The following is a 20492-nucleotide window of genomic DNA, read 5'->3' on the forward strand; positions in this document are numbered from 1 at the left end:
TAAATAAGAAAAGAAGGCATAACATTCTGGAAGTGAAATCTATTCTTCTGTACTTCAACATTTCTTTTGCACTATATCACTTCTCATACGTTTATTCCATCCTGATGTTTCTATAGGAGTGGCAGAAACTGAAAGGTAGAGAACCAAAAAAATAATCTCTGTTCTAAATGGAATTATTTGGATTCATTGTCAGTTGCCCAAACTGTTATTATTCCCCAGCGAAAAGCAATATATTTTGGCTGGCAACTAAACAAATGCACGTTACACATAGAGAATGGAACTTGAAACTTCTTTCTGAATTGTTGCCAAATTTGTGCACTGTGCAGACAGCTGCACAAAAAAGGTGCAGGTAGTCCTCGACTTGCAACCGCAACTGAGCCCAAATTGATGTTGCTAGGTGAGAAATTTGTTAAGTGAGTTTGGCCCCATTTTACGACTTTTCTTGCTGCGTTTGTTAAGTGAATCACTACAGTTGTCAAATTAGTGACACGGTTCTTAAGTGAATCTGTCTTCCCCATTGACTTTGCTTGGGATGCTGCAACTGTCATAAATATGAACCAGTTGCCGAGCATCTGAATGTAAATCACATGACCATAGGAATGCTGCAATGGTCGTAAGTGTGAAAAATGGTCATAAGTCTTTTTTTTCAGTGCCGTTGTAACTTTGAATGGTCACTAAATGAACTATTGTAAGTCGAGGACTACTTGTACTCGCTCTCCTCTCTGCCATACATGAATATTCCTGTGTGTGCATAATAGGAAAAGAATGAAACCCAGGAAAATGTGTTGGGGTGGTATTTCAGCTTATTCTGTCATGACTTTACTTTTTTTTTTTTTTTTTTTTAGAAAACTGGGGTTTTATTTATTTCCCTCCTCCATTTATAGACTTTCAGGGCAAAGCATTAAAAGCAGTTATATTTATATATCCACTTGGATCATTCTTCATTTTGACGATTGGTTGACACCACTCCATCTTTCTTTCTGACTTGAGTCTGAATATGTTTTACCGGTGTGATTGCTTGTTCACCTTCCGCTCGTAAGATTTTGACAAATACGATGGAAATGGTCAGTCTTCAAATGAGAAGAAAGCAAGACCTAATTATTTCAACCAACCTATATAGGACATGAGAGGGAACGTATCACGCGAGGAAACTTTTGTGAAATACAGTGGATGATGCACAGTCTTTCCCCCCCTTACATTCGGCTGAGCCGCACGGTTCCCTCAGGCTTCTGGAAATTTGACTGTTGGTCATTCTGAGTTCTTTTTCACAGATGATCGTTTTAGGGGGCAACAATTAATTTATAAGCAGCATTCTCCTCTGCCACTGGCTGCCCATACCCCTCTCCATTCTTCTTTCAGTAAGAGAAGACTCGTGTGGAAGAAACTGAAAAATTCACCAAGGAGGAGTCTGAAATATTGCAGTGGTATTAGCAACGGAGACAGCAGAACCACTGGCCACAAACTTGATTTTGCCCCTACCCAGTGGAGTAGCTTGGCTAGATTGCAAGGGATATGACATTTTCAATCTGGTGAGGTCAGTAAATTCTGCAATCTGAAAGAACACTGAGGAGCAGAAGGTGGAGGGAAGGGGGGTTGTTTTCTTCCAGGTGACGCAGAATGTCCATCAGACAGGTACAATATGGAGGCCTAGGCTGTCACCCTGCAGTTTCATGTGGTTTCCATGGTAGCTAGTGGCGGTCATAGGCAGCGGCAGCAGTGGGAGGTGCGGAGCCCCGGGATGTGGCACTATAATAATAAGGGGAACCTGAAAGTTAACACAGGAGAAGAATGGACTGATTGAAAGGACATACAGTAAAATAAAATAAGAAAAAAAGAAAGGAAGAAAAGAAAGAAAGCATATTAAAAGGAACTGGAAATAGAAATCTGGAAATGAGGATCTCTTTATGGCCTAGATGTAAAATAGGAAAACAACATACACAGTATATATGTAGTATATCATGCACAGGAAGCTAAGTTTCTTGGATTATCTAGTCTAGTGTTTGTCATCAGAGTCCTATTCAAGATATTCCACCTAGAACAGGGGTAGGCAACCTTGGCTTTTTTATGACTCGTGGACTTCAACTCCCAGAATTCCTGAGCCAGCCATGCTGAGAGGAAAGGGAGAGGTTTCCAAGCTGAGCCATACTGGCTCAGGAATTCTGGGAGTTGAAGTCCATGAGTCATAAAAGAGCCAAGGTTGCCTACCCCTGACCTAGAAGACGGAAACAAGAACCTGGCAGCTTTGCTTAGATTCATCTGTGGTCCTGTTAACTACCAGCAACAATTGAATATGTCTAATTTGTTCTTGCCAGCTTGGCTGTTTTTTAAATACTGGAAATTTCTTTTTTACTTCGTCATCCCTCTAGAAGCCTGCAAGAGTCGTTAATAAATGGGTGGTCTTAAAAAACGAGTAAATAAAAATGATTCTTCTCATTTCCAGTAAAATCTCCAAAACCATTCTGGATGATACTCAGTCCTCGTGGAGAAATTAGAAACTTGGAAAGGAAGGAGGGAATCTAACAATACTACCCTTTTTCCAATTCCAGTTGCAGAAATGCCCACCTTAGCATAAGCATGCAGGAAATATAAGCAACTTTATTATTTGGAATACTTTCCATTCTGAGGAAGTATATGAAGTACTAAAGTACTTTTTTATATAAAAAAAATCTGCCAGATCTGTGCAAAGCAGACTCTCAGTGTATAATATTAAATATTTAGCAACATCAGGCTTAGAACAGATCTGAAAATCAAGCTTAAAAACTGGTGATAGAATTGTTGATTGGGCTGAAGGTATCTCTGAATAAAGTGTAAGTTGTATAACAATAAATGTATAAGAGTCAAGGTGAGACAGATTTATTCAAAGAACTTTGGCAGCTGATCTTAAGAACTGAATTTTATGAAGCTTTAACTTTTTAAATAAATAGAAGGCACACGATATACAAGATTACACACAGATAATAGCAAGATTGCACTAAATGCAATAGCAGACCATATGACACACAATATATTTTATTAGTAGGTGTACACAGTCCCAATAATTTTCAAAAGATCTATGCTTTGTGGCATGATAGCAGTATTCCAATATCTCAGGGGCTGCCACAAAGAAGAGGGAGTCAAGCTATTTTCCAAGGCGCCTGAAGGCAGGACAAGAAGCAACGGATGGAAACTAACCAAGGAGAGAAGCAACCTAGAACTAAGGAGAAACTTCCTGACAGTTAGAACAATTAACCAGTGGAACAACCTGCCTCCAGAGGTGGTGAATGCTCCAACACTGGAAGTTTTTAAGAAGAGACTGGACAGCCATTTGTATGAAATGGTGTAGGGTTCCTGCCTGAGCAGGGGGTTGGAGTAGATGACCTCCAAGGTCCCTTCCAACTTTATTATTATTATTATTATTATTATTATTATTATTATTATTATTATTATTATTATTATTATTATTATTATTATTACTATTACTACTACTACTACTACTACTACTACTACTACTACAGAAATATGATTAACAAAAATATTTGTATATAATTTTAAGAAATATTTATCTATTTAAAACATATACAATTGCCCATTTTAAATCTGGACAGCTCCCAGTCAGAAATATGTAATTCTTAATTCATTATGTTAATGAATTAAGTTGGAAGTGGTCATTTAAACTATCAAGCCCAACCTCCACTGCGAGTGTACTGTGAGGGAGTTCATTAACATTAATGTTTTAAAGATGGGCGAACTGGGAAATAAAGTATTTGCTAATATATCCCAGAAGGACAGCTTTGTTAGATTCTTGCAGCAAAAAACAAGAATGGATTTTGTGATATCTTAAAAAAATGAAAGAAGGGGGGGGACTGGTAAAAGAGTGGATGGGATGGATAGGATGGACCATAAACAAAACAGTAGTCAGATGTGACATTTTGCACCAATGAGCTAGTTATTACATGCAGTATCTTATGATATCCTGGTCTCTGTTTAATCTGGGAGAAATAAAGTCAAATCTCATTGCTTTGAGGTGAAATATTTCTTTAGGATGGCCATGTTGAGGTAAGAAATAGTGTATCATGTCTAGATGTTTTTGTTTTGGTATGTATTTAAACAAATGTTGTCATTTTCCTTTTTATAGGACACTGTGGCTCTAGCTTCCTTGACATTTCTTTTATGGTTTGCTCTATGTGGGGGTTTTTTCCAGCTTTTTTGTAATTTTTTAAAGAAAAAATATTGCAAATGCTCAATGGTTTTATATAAAGGTCTTAAAATGTTAACAGTTTTATTTCACAACAACTAAAATAAGATTATTTCCCCTCAGTATCCATTACTTTATATGGGTATTATCCAAATTGGTGTGAAACTCAAATTCAGAATAAATCAGAAGAATTCAGAATAGACTCTTGTCTGAAGTAGAGAGGACAGCTCCAGTATGCCCTGTCCTAATTCAAAATTAGAGGAAACAGCAACCATCTCTAACACACCACACACACACACAAATTGTGGGCAGAATGTAAATATAAACACTTTGCCTAGATCAGGGGTAGGCAACCTTGGCCTAGATAAAAAAACATCTTGCTGAAAAGGAGAATACTGGATTCAGTGACAGGACTAGCCCAAAGTTAGTTCATTTTCAGTTTTTGGGGTTGGTGGCAGAATCATAATATATTTTAGAGTCCCCAGTACGATAGAAATAAATAGGAAAAAGAAAGCAAAGAAACAAGTAGAAGGGAAACAGAAAGGGATGGAAAAGGGTAGAGAAAAACCTGAGGGAATACTCACTTAGTAACGCAGGATTGCTGAACCTCCAGGCCTCATTGTAGGTTGTGTATTGAGGGTGGCTGTAAGGATTGCCTGAGAATTCACTCCCTGGAAAAAACACAGGAGGGTGTCATTCATACCACAATTCAGACAGAGAGGAAAGAGAACAAAATTGCATTAGTAGCTGACAAGGGAAGAGGAAAGTCATTAGAAGAAACATTGCAGCAAACAGGAAGGTCTTAAAAGTGGGTTGGCAAAGGAGACAAAATGGGAAACTGGGAAAAATGAAGCTTAGTCTAATACATAAATGTAATAAAGAGTTTTCAGGTGCAATTTCCTCTGGAATCCTCTAAGAAAGATCACAGCATGTCCAGGGACAAATTGCAGCCAGAGCAGTGTGGGAAGTTGTAAAAGCTTTCTCCCTTTGAGGTGGTTGAATCTAAGCAGAACTTCCAATAAGAAGGCAACCGGGCACTTTCCCAATAAAAGTCAGGTGGAAGGTTCTTGACAAGGCCCATTTATGTAAAAAGGGGGGCTTAAATGTAAGGTGACCAACCGTCCTCCTTTAGGGAGGACAGTCCTCCTTTTGTAAGTTCTGTCCTCCCTCGAAAAGTGTCCTCCTACATGTCCTCCTTTTCGATATTTGAAGACTAATCTGCAGGGCTTTTTTTTCTCATAAAACGCTCAGAACGGCGTTCCGGCATCTTTTTTTTATGGTTTTTTTTTCAACTTTTGCATGAGCTGTGCTACTCCCGCTATTGGCTTTCGAAAGCCAATAGGAATTGCTGCTGAGCGCGCCAAAACACCTGGCCGGCAAACTTTGCACATGCAAGTTGTCTGCAGCGAAAGCGAATTGACAGGAACTTTGCACCCCTCCCTGCTACCCAACTACACCATCTGCTAGTTAGTCCCAAAGATACCTAGAGGAGACTGCAGCGGTGATGCCATGGTAAGTTTCTTTTGATCTTCGGCCCTGCTAGGGCAATAATGTTGTTATTGTATAGTACTGTTTTTATTTACCTGTAAGCCGCCCTGAGTCCCTCGGGAGAAGGGCGGGGTATAAATTAAAGTAATAATAATAATAATAATAATAATAATAATAATAATAATAATAATAATAATAATAATACTCTAGCTCAGCGGTTCTCAACCTATGGGCCGCGACCCCATTTGGGGTCAATCAACCATTTCACGGGGGTCGCCAAGCAAGGCTGTCCGCCATTTTTTCCCCCTTTTCCGGCGGGTGCCTTACCTCCCTTGGGCTGGGCCAGCTGGTGGTCGGCCTGCTCCGTCTCTGCCGCTTGCCAGCTACGCCTCGGCAGGCGCAGGGGGCGGAACCACGCATGTGCGGCGCTCCCGGGCAGGGAAAGTCCTTGACTTACGACCGGTTGGGTAGTCCTTGACTTACGACCGGTTTAGTCCTCGACTTACGACCGGTTTAGTCCTCGACTTACGACCGGTTTAGTCCTCGACTTACGACCGGTTGGGGGTCGCGGCATTAAAAAGGTTGAGAACCACTGCTCTAGCTGCAGCACTTGCCGTAAAATTCAATATGAAGGATATTTCTTGTTCAGATATTTCCAATATATTGTTAGAAGATGATACATTGACAAAAGATATTCATTCAATGGAAAAGTACTCATTTAAATAATAATAGGCGTGTAAGCATAATTACAATATAAAATGTTATTGTTACAAATGTTTTTTTATTATGCATTTATCACATTATAGTGTATTCTGTATTATTGTTGCAATGAATAAAATGTTTCTTTTATTTACGATATTTTTTTCTTCAATTCATTTGTGTCCTCCTTTTCATTGTAAAAAAGTTGGTCACCTTATTAAGTGCTTCCTTTATTTTTCTATATTGTCACTCAATTTGTTTCTACATTCATTCTGAGGTGCAGGTTAAGTAAAGAACTTCTCACTCACTCTTCCTCTCTCTCTCCAGGCCAGTCAAAGGAAGGCAGAAGCACCATATGTGCACAATGTTTATTGACAAGGAGTTAAAGGAAACCGAGCTGGAGGATAATGAGCTTTTGAGCTCAATTGCGACCAAGAGGAACCAGTTATCTCCTTTTGTGATCACTAATGAAACATGTAATTTCCTCATCAATGCTAGATTCTGCTTAACTGCTCTCTTTGGAGAAGGCTAGGGCTGTGACTTGTTCACGGCACTCCTAGACCTTTTCTGTTGAAGCAGAAAATGCTCCAGAAAAAAACGCTCCAGAGGAAGAAATTAGGAAAGGCCAGTGACCCAGTAGGAGAAACTGAAAAAGCAAATGCTCCCAGAACATTACAGGCCTGCTCACTTAGTCACTTATCTCATTAGCAATAATGCAGAAACAGGTTTTGTATAAGAGCTCCAGTATCTATAAACCAAGAGACAATTAGAATCATAGGTCTGGAAGGAATCTCGGAGGTCTTCTAGTTCAGCCTCCTGTTCAAGGAGACTTTATAGCAGGGTTCTTCATACTTGGCCCTTTTATGACTTGTGGACTTCAGCTCCCAGAATTCCTCAGCCAGGCATGCCTGGCTGAGGAATTCTGGGAGCTGAAGTCCACAAGTCATAAAAGGGCCAAGTTTGAAGACCTCTGCTTTATAGCAACGGTTCTCAAACTTTTGGGCACCAGGGACTGGTTCCGTGGAGAGTGTTTTTTCTGAGGGCTGAGGGAGGGCTGGTTCCACACGCTTCCTGGATCCTGCATGTGTGGGATGGGGCTTTGCTTGCTTGCGTGATGTAGTTCCTGGTGGGCTGTAGACTGATGCTGGTCCGTGGCCCAGGGATTGAGGACCCCTGCCTTATGCCAACCCAATTAAATGGCTGTTGAGTCTGCATGATTATGGAGCACCCACAACGCCAGGAGGAAAGCTATTCCACTGATTAATTGCTCTCATTGTCAGAAAATTTCTCCTTACTTCTAGGTTGAATCTCTCTTTAACAAGCTCCCACCCATTACTTCTTGTCCTGCCCTCTGGGGCCCTAGAGAATAGGTCAATCTCCTATTCTTTGTGTCAGCCCTTTAAGTACTGGAAGACAGCTATCATGTCCCCACGGTCCTTCTATTCGATAGGCTGTACATGCCTAGCTCCCTCATTTGTCATATGATTTAGCCGCCAGACCCTTTATCATCTTCTCTGTAAGCTTTCTAGGGTCTCAATATCTTTTCTATATTGTGGTGACCAGAACTGAGTGCAATATGGCAAGTATGGTCTCAACAGTGCAGTGTAAAGCAGTACTATTAGGTTTTTTTTAACTCTATCCTTCTGATGATACAGCCTAGGACTGCATTGGCTTTTTTGGCAGCTGCAGGACATTGCTGGCTCATACTTAAGTAGTGATCCACTAGAACACCTAGAGCCCTCTCAGTTTCTACTGTTGAGCCATTTGGTTTTTCCTGCCTAAGTGCAGGACCGTACTTTTCTCACCACTCAACTGCATCTTGTTGGATAGGCCCAATGCTCAGGTCTGTCAAGATGCTTCTGAATCTTGACCCTATCTTGGTGTCATACGAAAATCTGATAAATTTGGATGATAAATTCTCCTTCTATCCCTCCATTTAATTTATGAAGATTTTGAAGAGTACTAGGCCCAAGACTGAAACTTGAGGTACCCCACTGCATGCTTCCCTCCATGTCGATGTAAGTTCCATTGAGACGTACCAGCTGAGTGGAGTTTGTCAGCCAATTGCAAATCCCCCTGGTGGTGATACTGCCTATCCCACATTGTTTTATCTTACCAAGAGTTAAGTTGTGGTCTACCTTGTCCAATGCAGCAAGGTTACTATGTCCACAGCACTTCACTGATCCACTAATTTATAGTTACTTTATCAAAAAAAAAAAACCAAACAAACCACCAATAAGATTTGTCTGGCATCATCTGTTTTTAACAAACCTATGCAGTCTTCTAATAATCATATTTTTTTTTCTAGGAGCTCACAAATCCTCTGCTTGATTTCCAAGATTTTCCCTGGTACTGATTGGGCTATAATTTCCTGGATCCATTTTTCCCCTTTTTGTAGATTGGAACCACATCAGTTCTTTTCTAGTCTTCTGGTATTTCCCTGGCGCTACAGGAGTTTTGAAAGATTACATTCAATGGCTCCAAATTGCATCTGCCAGCTCCTTCAGAAGCCTGGGATGTAAACCATCTGATTGAGATGATTTCTATTCATCCAGGGTGGATAGGTATTCTTTTACTTACTAATTCCTTGCCTATTTTGACTTATATACCTTATTCCATCTCCCTCAGTCCTGCTTTTAATAGGTTGGGCTGTTTCTTCGTTTTGCATAAAAACAGACACAAAGAAGGAAGTACCGGTAATCAGTTCTGCTTTCTCCCTGCTGCCTTTCATCTTCTTGCCATCTGCTCCCATTTGTGGGCCTATTGTTTCCTAGACTTTCTCCTTGTTCCTTACATATTGAATGAACTGTTTTAATTATCATTTTTGATATTGGTTGCTAGCTTTAGCTCATTCTGGCCCTTAGCCTTCCTGGCTCCCTCCTTGCAGATTTGGGCTGTTTGTTGGTATTCTGCTTTAGTTACAGTATATGTCTCTCTTTCCTTTTTTTTTTTACATTTAACCTTTTTGTCCCTCAATTTGTCAGAGAACTCTTCGTGCAACCATGCTGGTCTCATCTGGTCTTTCGTTAAGGGATTGCTCTATCAGCTTTTAGTGTTTTTGAGTGAAGGAGCATTGGACACATAGTAATTTTTAATAACAATACATGTAGAACTTAAGCAACAATAAACAATATTTTTTTTCATGCAATAGACCAGGGGTGTCAAACTCAATTTCATTAAGGGTCGCATCAGCATTGCGATTGCCCTCGGGGGGGGCTGGGGGGGTGCGGCCAGGGTGGATGGGGCCTACTGGGTGGGCGTGGATGGAGTGGGTGTGGCCTACTGGGTGGGCATGGCCAGCTCTACATCGTTCGCGTCAAGGGTGCCTGTGGGGGCCTGGGCAGGAGTGGGACAGATCTGAGGGTCTCTGGCAGAAGGGGGTGGGACCGGGGCAAGCGCCAAGGCATGGTCCATTTCTTCATTCCTCACAAAGGGGGACACCTCCCCAGCATGCACCCAGGGGGTGGGGCCGACACAGCAGGGGCTGGTTCCTCGCTGTTTCTAGACAGCCTTGTGGAGCTAAGACTGAATGCGTTTCAGCATAGATGGCCACCACAAAATTGTACATTGGCTCCCAGCCGGCCTGGGCCAGGGCCAAGGCAGCAGGGGCCGTTCCCTCACTGTTTCCAGGATGGCTTCGCGGGCCACATGAAACCACTTCGCGGGCCGCATCCGGCCCCCGGGCCTTGTGTTTGACATGTCTGCAATAGACCTACCGCAAATCACTGGAAACAAGGTCTGAACTTCATAGTGTCTTTAGACAATTCTCATCACTTTATTTACTCTCTCTCTCTCTCTCTCTCTCTCTCTCTCTCTCTCTCTCTCTCTCTCTCTCTCTCTCTCTCTCTCTCTCTCTCTCTCTCTCTCTCTCTCTCTCTCTTTTCCAAGTTATACATTTCTAGTTATTTAGATTCATCTTTGCTGCTTGAAGCTCTTGTGGATGTTTTATTCAAATACACAGTGATCTGCCAGCTATCTACCAATCACCAACAGCTATCAAGCAGTCGTTTCTCCACTAACTTTTGGTGACCACCTAAGTTATCCAACTATAGTTGTGTTGCTATGGCCTCCATGATATCTGGGTGATGTCAGAAGCTAGCAGTGTCTATGTCTGTGTCCAGAAATATATTTGTTCGTGATCAAACAATGAGCAAATAATGAAGTCGGAGCTGCTTTGGAAGGCTATTTCAAATCTTGCATGCCACCCTTTCTTAAAAAAATTGCCGCGTTACACATTTTATGGCAGAGGGCTTGAAGAAAGTGTTCTGTAGTGATTGGCAAGTTCATAACAAGAGATCTCTCTGTGTGTATTGGTAGGGGGAAAAGATACAGTTGAAATATTTTAAATTCAGGGCATTTAGGATTTCAGTTATTTAAACCTACCGATTGATATACCCCATCCCTATTATCTGTGCTACTCTTATACATCATACTAATTGCCACTAGAATCTTTAATTACCCCATCCAGTGAAATGTTGAAAATATTGGAAGCAGAAGTCCTTGCAATACACTATATATTAAAGACCCAAGGTAGTATGTTACCCATGAGCCCTATCTTTGCCAAATATCATGGTATTGGTGTCCATGATATTGAAAACCATGAAAGGCGGATCCACCAAAAAGAAGGAATTTTGCAACTTAGCCATCCATTTGGCAGCTTTTCTAGAAAGGGGTGTAAATGCATCACAGCAGCAAAATGATTCCTCCCACTCAACAGTCCATGCTACTGTTATTGGATATAAGTGAACATGAGAGTCAGGTCTAGTGGTTAAGGCACCAGGCTAAAATGCAGGAGACCATGGTTTCTACTTCAGCCCTAGCCATGAAAGCTGCCTGAATTGGACCAGTCTCTTTCACCCAACTCACCTCACCCTATTGTTGTGGGGAAAATGGGAGGATGTGTTGGGTGTGTTTGCCACCTTGAGTTATTTGTTAAAAAATAACAAAGGCAGGATACAAATAAATAAATGAATGAAACATCCACTTCCAATTTTTCTTGCTCAAGGCTGAGACATGTGCATGTGGTCAATCTTGCAATAGGAGCACGAGGCAGTCTTGGGAGGTCATCTCCCTCTATTGATAGAATTATACTTCCAAACAAAATTGATTTCCTTAATACAGTGGGAATCAGAACTGAAAATAAATAGCATTAGGCAAAAAAAAAAGAAAAGAAAGAAACCACACACACACAACCCTCTGGAATTGGAGTTGATCAAACTTACTGAAATGCCTTTCCAAGTAAGCCTTTAAAAAAAAACAAAACAAAAAACTTATTCACTTATCTAAATAAAACTGATGGGAAGCAAGGAACCTTACCAGGCACCATTCCTGCAAGAGTTGAGGTTGGGTAACTGCCTTGTCCAGTTGGTGGAACATGTGGTGGGTAGCCAGGCAAGGTTGTGCTGGCCATGTCACGACCTAAGAAGAAAAAAATGAGGAAGAACTGAATAATAATAATAATAATAATAATAATAATAATAATAATAATAATAATAATAATAATAATAATAATAATAATAATAAAGTTGGAAGGGACCTTGGAGGTCATCTAGTCCAACCCCCTGCTCAGGCAGGAAACCCTATACCATTTCAGACAAATGGCTTTTTGTTAGATAGCGCCCAGTGTTCAAGTCTGTCCAGATCCTCCTGTATTCTAAGCCTGTCTTCGGGAGTGTTGGCTATTCCTGCCAGCTTGGTGTCGTCTGCAAATTTGATGATTTCCCCATCTATCGCCTCGTCCAAATCGTTGATGAAGATGTTGAAGAGCACTGGGCCCAGAACAGACCCCTGGGGCACCCCACTACACACTTCCCTCCATGTAGATGCGGTTCCATTGAGGACTACATGCTGAGTACGGCCGGTCAGCCAGCTACGGATCCATCTGGTGGTGATGCTGTCTAACTCACTTTTTTCTATCTTATCAAGTAGTAGGTTGTGATCAGGGCTTTTTTTCTCATAGAACGCCCAGAACGGAGTTCCGGCACCTTTTTGGGATGGAACCTTGTAGGGTAGGCAAGGTGGGTTGTATGACGTATGTGAGTTCCGGCACCTCTACCCTAAAACTACTCATTCTCATCTTTAGTGCTCAATCTATGCCGTATTTTGGTTCCTCCAGATATTTTTAAATTTATCACTTTTTATTAAATCTGCAAAAACAGACAAAAGGATACTTTTACTTTTGTCCGTTTTTGCAAAGTTAACAAAAGGCGATACATTTAAAAAAATATCTGGAAGAACCCAAAGTTCAATAGACTACAAATGCTATATATGGCGATATAATTTGGTACATGATATCTTATTTGGTGACAATGCCCAATTATTCAGTATTTTGGTCAAAGCTTTTTTTTTTTAAAAGTTGGAAAAAAAGTCTTGACACCCTTTTGTCATGAATGGTGAGGTTTGCTTACTACTTATATTTCCTTACACTACCTACAGTACCTTATTCAGCATAAGAAATTGTTTCTGTTTTATGGATAATGTATAGATTACACCAAGGCATTTGAAAAAAACATGTATCTTTTGTTAGTACTTAAAGAGGCATAGATTATTTACCTTTAATTACTCTATATATGATGGGGGTTAAATAATATTCAGGTATATTAAGTGCATCACAGAATTCTCCTGTTTTTAATACATGTAATATGATTTTCACTACGTCTCCAAACAAATGTAAACCTCAGTCAAGAAGGATGACTTCGGCAATATTCCCACGTTGTAGGTTAAGCCGAAGGAATAAATCACTTAAAATCCATAGAAATCCCACCGCTAGAATCCTAGAGTTAAAAACTTTGGCCACGAAGCCCAACTTCCTGCTCAATGCAGAAATCCAGATTAGAGTCCCCCCATTCAACCTCTGCTTTAATCTATCCAGCAGAGGTAATTGGCTCAACTTTTAAGTTAGCTACATTTTAAGTGGTTGGCACTAAGTTTGGGTTATTTCTTGCAACATGGAAACGGTGATTGTAAGATGGCAATAAAAAAGAAACCCACGTCATGTTATATGAATGAGGCCATCAAGTTAAACTCTAGACACAGGTAGTGCTTGACGTATGATCGCAATTGAGCCCAAAATTTCTGTTGCTAAGTGAAACATTTGCTAAGTGAATTTTGCCCCATTTTACGACCTCTCTTGCCACAGTTGTTAAGTGAATCCCTGCAGTTGTTAAATTAGTAACATGGCTGTTAAGTGAATCTGGCTTCCCCATTGACTTTGCTTGTCAGAAGGTTGCCGAAGCTGATCCATAACCCCAAGGCACTGCAAACATCGTAAATAAGATGTCTAGAAAGCTGAAGACAAAATATAAGAGGAGCAGCGTAGCTTAAAGTTATTTTTAGCCGTGCCAATTTTAAAGAAGCATTTTTCCTCCTTTTATAACACAAGTTCTGCAACGGAAACAATTTCGCTTACTTCATTGACAGTGTGGTTGATGATGTGGTCAGGGCCTGAACTATATCTAGCTCCTCTTGACCACTTTAGGTCGTTAATGGGTACACCATTCCTCTCCAGTCACTGGGCGCTAATGGCCATTTTTGTCTTTTTTTGTTTTGTTTTGGAGAAAGAGATCAGAGAGGCTGTCCTGCAGTGTCCAAAAGGTTTTCTGAAGGGCTGGTCAAATCTTCCACAGGCTACTTATAATGTAGTAAAATGAACAATTACTAGAATAATGATTTGTCTGCATAACTAGAATAATGATCTGTCTGCATAATTGCTAGAATAATGATGTAATGCATAATCACTGGGAAAATTCACTGGGAAAGTTCTGTGTCAGTAATATGTGGCTAACCAAATGCGCATTGCACATGGATACTTTGTATGTAGCAAAACCTTCCATTGTATGCCCGTGAGAAACGATCCAAATGCATTACAGTGTATTACCATGTGTAGTCCCTTTGTTCCTGAAAGAAGGATAGTATAAAACTGAAGTCTAATCCCGCCCTCCTTGTTCAGAATTGCATGTCTCCATATGCCTCTGAACCTGCGCAAATAAACTTCTGTGCTAACCCCTCTGGAATTCGTAAGAGTTCTTTCATTTTCCACAAGACTTATATACACAATTGCTCTTTTAAAAGAGTGCTAAACCTGTATCCAAAATTAGTCCGGTTGCCAGATCAAAAGAACTCCATTTTCTGCCAGCTTCAGCCTGTGCTCTTCCTGCTTGCCAACCCTCTCTTAGCTGTAGTATCTTTGGACATGATCAAAAGCGCTCTAGACCATGTTAAAATATACCTCAATGAAAAGTTGCAGCCGCAGAGCATCTGCTATTCAAAGCACCTACAGTAGCGGCCAGAATTGTGGAAACCTTTTGGGAAAAGTGTACAGTAGAAATGCCACCTTTGCTTAAGTTTCCACCCATTTTTCTTGTAATTTCTTTATAACTGTAGCCTCGTTCACTTAATAATACTATTTTACATCGCTTTCTGGGTGACCAGTCAACTCTTTGCACCATGACTTTAATTTTATTATGTTTTACAAGCTCACTAAATGAAAGAACACAAAAAAACCCAACCGACTTGATAGCGATCACATAACACCCTGACCAATATCCTCCTCTCAGCTTCAATACATGAACAAAAATAACTGACTCCTACTGTGATCTGATTGGCTCGCTGCCAAAACAAGATGACACCCGATTGGCTCTCTAAACACTCGTGCTCATTGGCTACAACCAGATGAAGGAAAGCTACCTGAGATCAACCTAAGCAAGTTGTGCTTCCTTTTTCTGGTTATTTGGCTATAACTTTTCATAGAATACAGTACAGATAATTGAAAAAACTATGCTGCATTATGTTCTTGATTAAATTATCTTTCCATTGATATATAATTTTATGGTACTACTCCAAAAAATAGTGGTGTTATTAGCCATCAAACCTCAAAAATACACTTTTCCCAAAAGGTTTCCACAATTTTGGCCACTACTGTATCTATTCTTGACCAACCCCATTTCACCCAATCACTGTGGTTGTTTTTCCATGAGAGAGGAAGCAGCAGTAGAATCTAGTAATCATTCCCCTTGACTTTCTTACATGAAAACTTTAAGAAATATATTATTTTCTAACCTCATTTTTCTAGGCAAAATAGAGTTTGGCCCTCAGACCAAATTTGCTGGCCAGCAAATTTTATGCCAACATTTTTTTTTAAGTTAAGGAGTGGGGGGCTGTAGTTTAGTGAGATTGTCTGGCTGTATCCTCAGTTGTGCAGATGAAGTAGAATAATAGCAGATCACATTGTGAGTCATTCTAGATGAGAAGGTGCCTTTTAGTTCCTTGTTTGTTTGTTTATTTATGTCTATTGTGTGTATCCTCTACAGAGACCAAGACAATTTAGGATACATATCCATCAAGAAAAAAAAAAAGGGGGGGGGTTATTCCACAGGTGGGGTCAGAAAACCCTCAATTCTGAGATTTCATTCTAAAAAGATGGCTGTAAATCTAATATTAAAAATACTCGAAACCAAGCAGAAAACTAACCAGTATAATTCAGTTAAATGATATTTTGAAAAATCTATTTTAAATCTATTTTATTTTTGTATCTTTTAAACTGGATCAAGTCAGACTTTTCCAACTCCACAGTTCTTTTGCTTTACAGAAACTTGGCTAAATGAAACAACAGAAGGTAGTAGTCTGCAACTCCCAAGATTTCAGTTTCAGAGGGCAGACCGAGTTGTAGAAACATCCGGGGTGGAAAGAGAGGGGGGTAACTGCTTCTATGTTAATAACCACTGATGCAATGATGTTACTTAGAAGTGGACATGTGGACTTAGAAACACAATTCATCAATTGCAATCCTTTTATGCCCCATGAGGGCTCTTTTCACTCATCTTAGTTGGGGTTTATATACAGAGAATGAGGTGGCTGGATGGAGTCACTGAAGCAGTAGGCGTGAGCTTAAATGGACTCCAGAAGATGGTAGAGGACAGGAAGGCCTGGAGGAATGTTGTCCATGGGGTTGCAATGGGTCGGACACGGCTTCGCAACCAACAACAACAAAATATACCACCTCACGCTTGCATAAACAGTGCATTGCAAACCCTAGTTGACCAAATCTTGTGAACAGAACAGAGATATCCAAACTCATTACTCATTTTGGGGGATTTTAACAGTGCTAATCTAAGTCAGGGGTTGCCCAGATACGCTCAGAATGTCACCTGTCTCACTAGAGACAAAAAATATTTTAGACCACTGCTACTCTACATTAAAAGATGCTTATCACTCTCTTCCCAGAGCGGCTGTGGGCCACTCTGATCATCGCATGATTCACATTGTACCCGCTTAAAGACAAAAACTTACAACTGTAAAACCTGCAGTCAAAACAATGAAGTCTTGGCAAAGTTGGAGTTACAGACTTGCCTTGATTGCACAAATTGGAACGTTTTTGAAGCTGCTTCAGTGGACTTTGATGAACCCAGTGATACTGATACTGGGACATCACATGTTAGTTTTTGTGAGGACCAAGAGCTTGTGTATATACAGCAATAATAAACCCCTGGTTCACAGTTAAGCTCAAGCAGCTTCGTTGTGCCAAAGAAGAAGCCTACAGGAATGGAGATAGGATGCTGTACACTCAGGCAAGGGATGTATTAACAAGGGAGATCAGGGCAGCAAAGAGAAGCTACTTTGAAAAGCAGAGGAATCCGTTCTCAACAAAGGATCCAACAAACATATTGAAAAGCCTGAAGAGTATCATTGGCTATAGCAGATCTCCCTCTCTTACTGAAGAGAATCGGCAATTGGCAGATGATCCAAATGTGTTCTACTATAGCAGACACATGACGTCGCACAGTTGTTTTGCCATTGCCAGCAATGGGGTGGGCGCACCTTTCAGATGACTTATCCGGCCTGTAGGCCGGCAGTTTCACATCCCTGTACTATAGGATTGAGGAGATTACTATCACTGTTTTCTCTCTATTCTATTCTAATTCTATTCTAATTCTATTCTATTCTATTCTATTCTTATTCTATTCTAATTCTATTAGATTCTATTCTATTCTATTCTATTCTATTCTATTCTATTCTATTCTATTCTATTCTAATTCTATTCTATTCTATTCTAATTCTATTCTATTCTTATTCTAATTCTATTCTATTCTAATTCTATTCTAATTCTATTCTATTCTATTCTTATTCTTATTCTATTCTATTCTATTCTAATTCTACTCTATTCTATTCTATTAAAATACAGATGGCTGCATCTGTAAAGATCCCTCTGTTAAAGTATTGAAGTTTGCAGGTGATGCAACAGTCATTGGCCTCATTCGAGATGGTGATGAGCCTGCATACAGGTGGGAGGTTAAACAACTGGCCCTGCGGTTCAGCCAGAACAATCTGTAGCTGAACATGCTTAAAACTGTAGGGATGAGAGTGGATTTTAGTTAGGAGGAGATTTCCTATTCTACCATCTCTTCCTATATTAGACAACACAGTATCAACAGTAGAGTCTTCAAGTTTTGGGGTTCTATAATCTTCCAGGATTTGAAATAGACACCTAACCTCAGAACCATGATTAAAAAGGCACAACAAAGAATATTCCTCCTGCATCAACTCAGAAAGTTCAGACTGTCTCAGGACCTGTTGGTACAGTTCTACAGAGTAATTATTGAATGTATCATTTGTTCTTCTATAACTGTCTGGTTTGGTACAGCAACCAGACAGAACTCTTATACAGTACAGAGTTCAACGGATAGTTAGGACTGCAGATAAAAAAAACCACAATTACAACCAGTCTACCTTCCACTGAGAACCTGTATATTGCACAAATCAGAAGGAGGGCTGAGAAAGTATCTACAGATCCCTCCAAACCTGGAAATAAACTGTTTCAACTCCTCCCCTCAGGACACTGCTACAGAGCATTGCATGTCGAAATAACCAGACATAGAGACAATTTTTCCCCCTCATGCCTTCACTCTGCTGAACACCTAATTCCCACAGTATTGTCTTATGTCTAAGCATATTTACCAATGTAGTATGGCTGTATTGAACTGAAAATGAATTTGGCCACCCTGCTTAAAATTCTTCTTTGCTCCCTCTTTAAAATGAATAGAATAATAGAATAGAATAGAGCTGGAAGGGACCTTGGAGGTCTTCTAGTCCAGCCCCCTGCTCAAGCAGAAGAACCTATACCATCTCAGACAGGTGATTGTCTAGTGTCTTCTTAAAAATTTCCAGTGATGGGGCGCCCACGATTTCTGGGGGTAAGCTGTTCCATTGGTTGATGGTCCTCACTGTCAGGAAGTTTCTCCTTAATTCCAGGTTGCTTCTCTCCTTGACCAGTTTCCAACCATTGTTTCTTGTCCTTCCCTCTGGTGCTCTGGTGAACAACCTGACCCCCTCTGCCTTGTGGTAGCTCCTCAGATACTGGAATACTGCTAATCTGCTATAATGTCTCCCCTATTTCTTCCTTTCTTTAGACTAGCCAAACCCAAGTCCTGCAGCCGTTCTTCATATGTTTTAGTCTCCAGACCTTTGATCATCTTAGTTGCTCTTCTCTGAATTTTTTCCAAACTCTCAACATGTTTTTTGTGATATGGTGACCAAAATTGGCTGCAGTATTCCAGGCGTGGTCTTACTAGGGCTTTGTAAAGCAGTACTAGTACTTCACGTGATCTTGATTCTATGCCTCTGTTTATACAACCCAGGATTGTATTAGCTTTTTTGATTGCTGCTGCACACTGCTGGCTCATACTCAAGTGATCATCCACTAGGACTCCAAGGTCCCTCTCACAGTTACTCTTTTTAAGCCAGGTCTCACCTAATCTGTATTTATACCTTTGATTTTTCCTGCTAAATATAAAACTTGGCTTTTCTCCACATTAAAACTCATTTTGTTGGATAGGGCCCATTGTTCCAGTTTGTCAAGATCTTTTTGGATCCTGAGTTTGTCTTCTGGGGTGTTGGCTACTCCTGACAGTTTGATGTCATCTGCAAATTTGATAAGTTCCCCTTCAATGCTTTGACTATGTAGTCACATCAACAATCATTTCCTGCAAATAAAGTGTAGATGTCACCTTCATTCCCCCCCCCACTGTCTTCAATAAATTATGCAGATTGGAAGTTCATAAAATCAACAGTAACCTGTAACAAATATGATTTTAAATATAAACAACAAATTTGGTTTTTTTAATGACCGTTACCTGCCACCTTGCTTTGAGCAATGGTGTGGAATAGTTGTATTTGTAGTATTTTTTTCAAATACCAGCATTAGATTCCCATTCAAATCCAGTAATTATCCTCTTATCTTTTCCCTTCCACCATACCTCACATCTCTCTGTAAGCATTCTCGATATCGCCCTGCCTGCTTTCCCTCTCTTTCCTGCTGGCATGCAACTTTGAATGTTAATGATTCCTTTTTTATTGTGGTTGCTGTTGTTGTTGCTCTGATTGAATGAGTCACACTCTGATTGAGATGTTAGTGTTAAACTGCCACTTGGGAGCATCAAACTGAGCCTGAAATGAACTTAAGTGGGGGAAAAAAAACCTTGTGAAACCAGATGGATCAGCTAGGGCAGGGAAGTGGGAGGTATAAGAGAAGAATTTCAGTGTCAGTTTTGGGGGGGAAACTAGATCTCATTCCCATGAGGTTTTGATCTGTATTTCAACTACTGCTACTCATCATTCAGCACCTTTTCCAGGACTCTCGTGGCCCTATAACTCCTGAGACTAACACGAAGTTAGGAGGATTAGAATATGTCACTGCATGTGTGCATCATACCGACACAGCTTTCACACATAGGAACGCAGTGGCTCACGAGTTTAGAATGCTGGGCTGCTGACTGGCAGGCTTGCATTTGAGACCCATTGCTGCCACAGGGTGGGGTGAGTTCCCATCCCATGCTCCAGCTCTTTGCAACCCAGCAGTTCGAAAGCGGGCCACTGCAAGTAGATTAATGGATACCACTTCGGTGGGCAACTTCATGGAAACACGAAAGGAGCCCCCAACTGGGCACTCCCCAGGCAACGATGAAATTTCACTGGTAAATCCTTTCACCGTGGATGCACCGAAGTGCTTCCGACACAAGAAAAACAAAGCAAAACATTCAGACGTCAATCTGATTTCTGAAAACATATAATAATAATGATAATGATAATGATAATGATAATGATGATGATGATGATGATGATGATAATGATAATGATG

The 20492-nt window shown here is 40.4% G+C and overlaps 1 protein-coding gene across 1 annotated transcript in view; it reads right to left on the reverse strand.

The window, feature by feature from the left end:
• Window positions 1-904: 904 nt before the first annotated feature.
• The window catches only part of PAX2 (paired box 2), a 148497-nt gene continuing 128909 nt past the window's right edge, over window positions 905-20492 (reverse strand). Inside the window, exons 8-10 of the mRNA XM_015819793.1 lie at window positions 11678-11779; window positions 4759-4845; window positions 905-1746 (exon numbers count right to left, since the gene is read on the reverse strand). Coding sequence (XP_015675279.1) covers window positions 1625-1746; window positions 4759-4845; window positions 11678-11779 — 311 coding nt within the window. The 3' untranslated portion in view covers window positions 905-1624. The remainder of the gene's footprint in view (window positions 1747-4758; window positions 4846-11677; window positions 11780-20492) is intronic.

This window comes from Protobothrops mucrosquamatus, unplaced genomic scaffold (genome assembly GCF_001527695.2).
Source record: "Protobothrops mucrosquamatus isolate PMUCROS unplaced genomic scaffold, P.Mucros_1.0 scaffold988, whole genome shotgun sequence".
NCBI lineage: Eukaryota > Metazoa > Chordata > Lepidosauria > Squamata > Viperidae > Protobothrops > Protobothrops mucrosquamatus.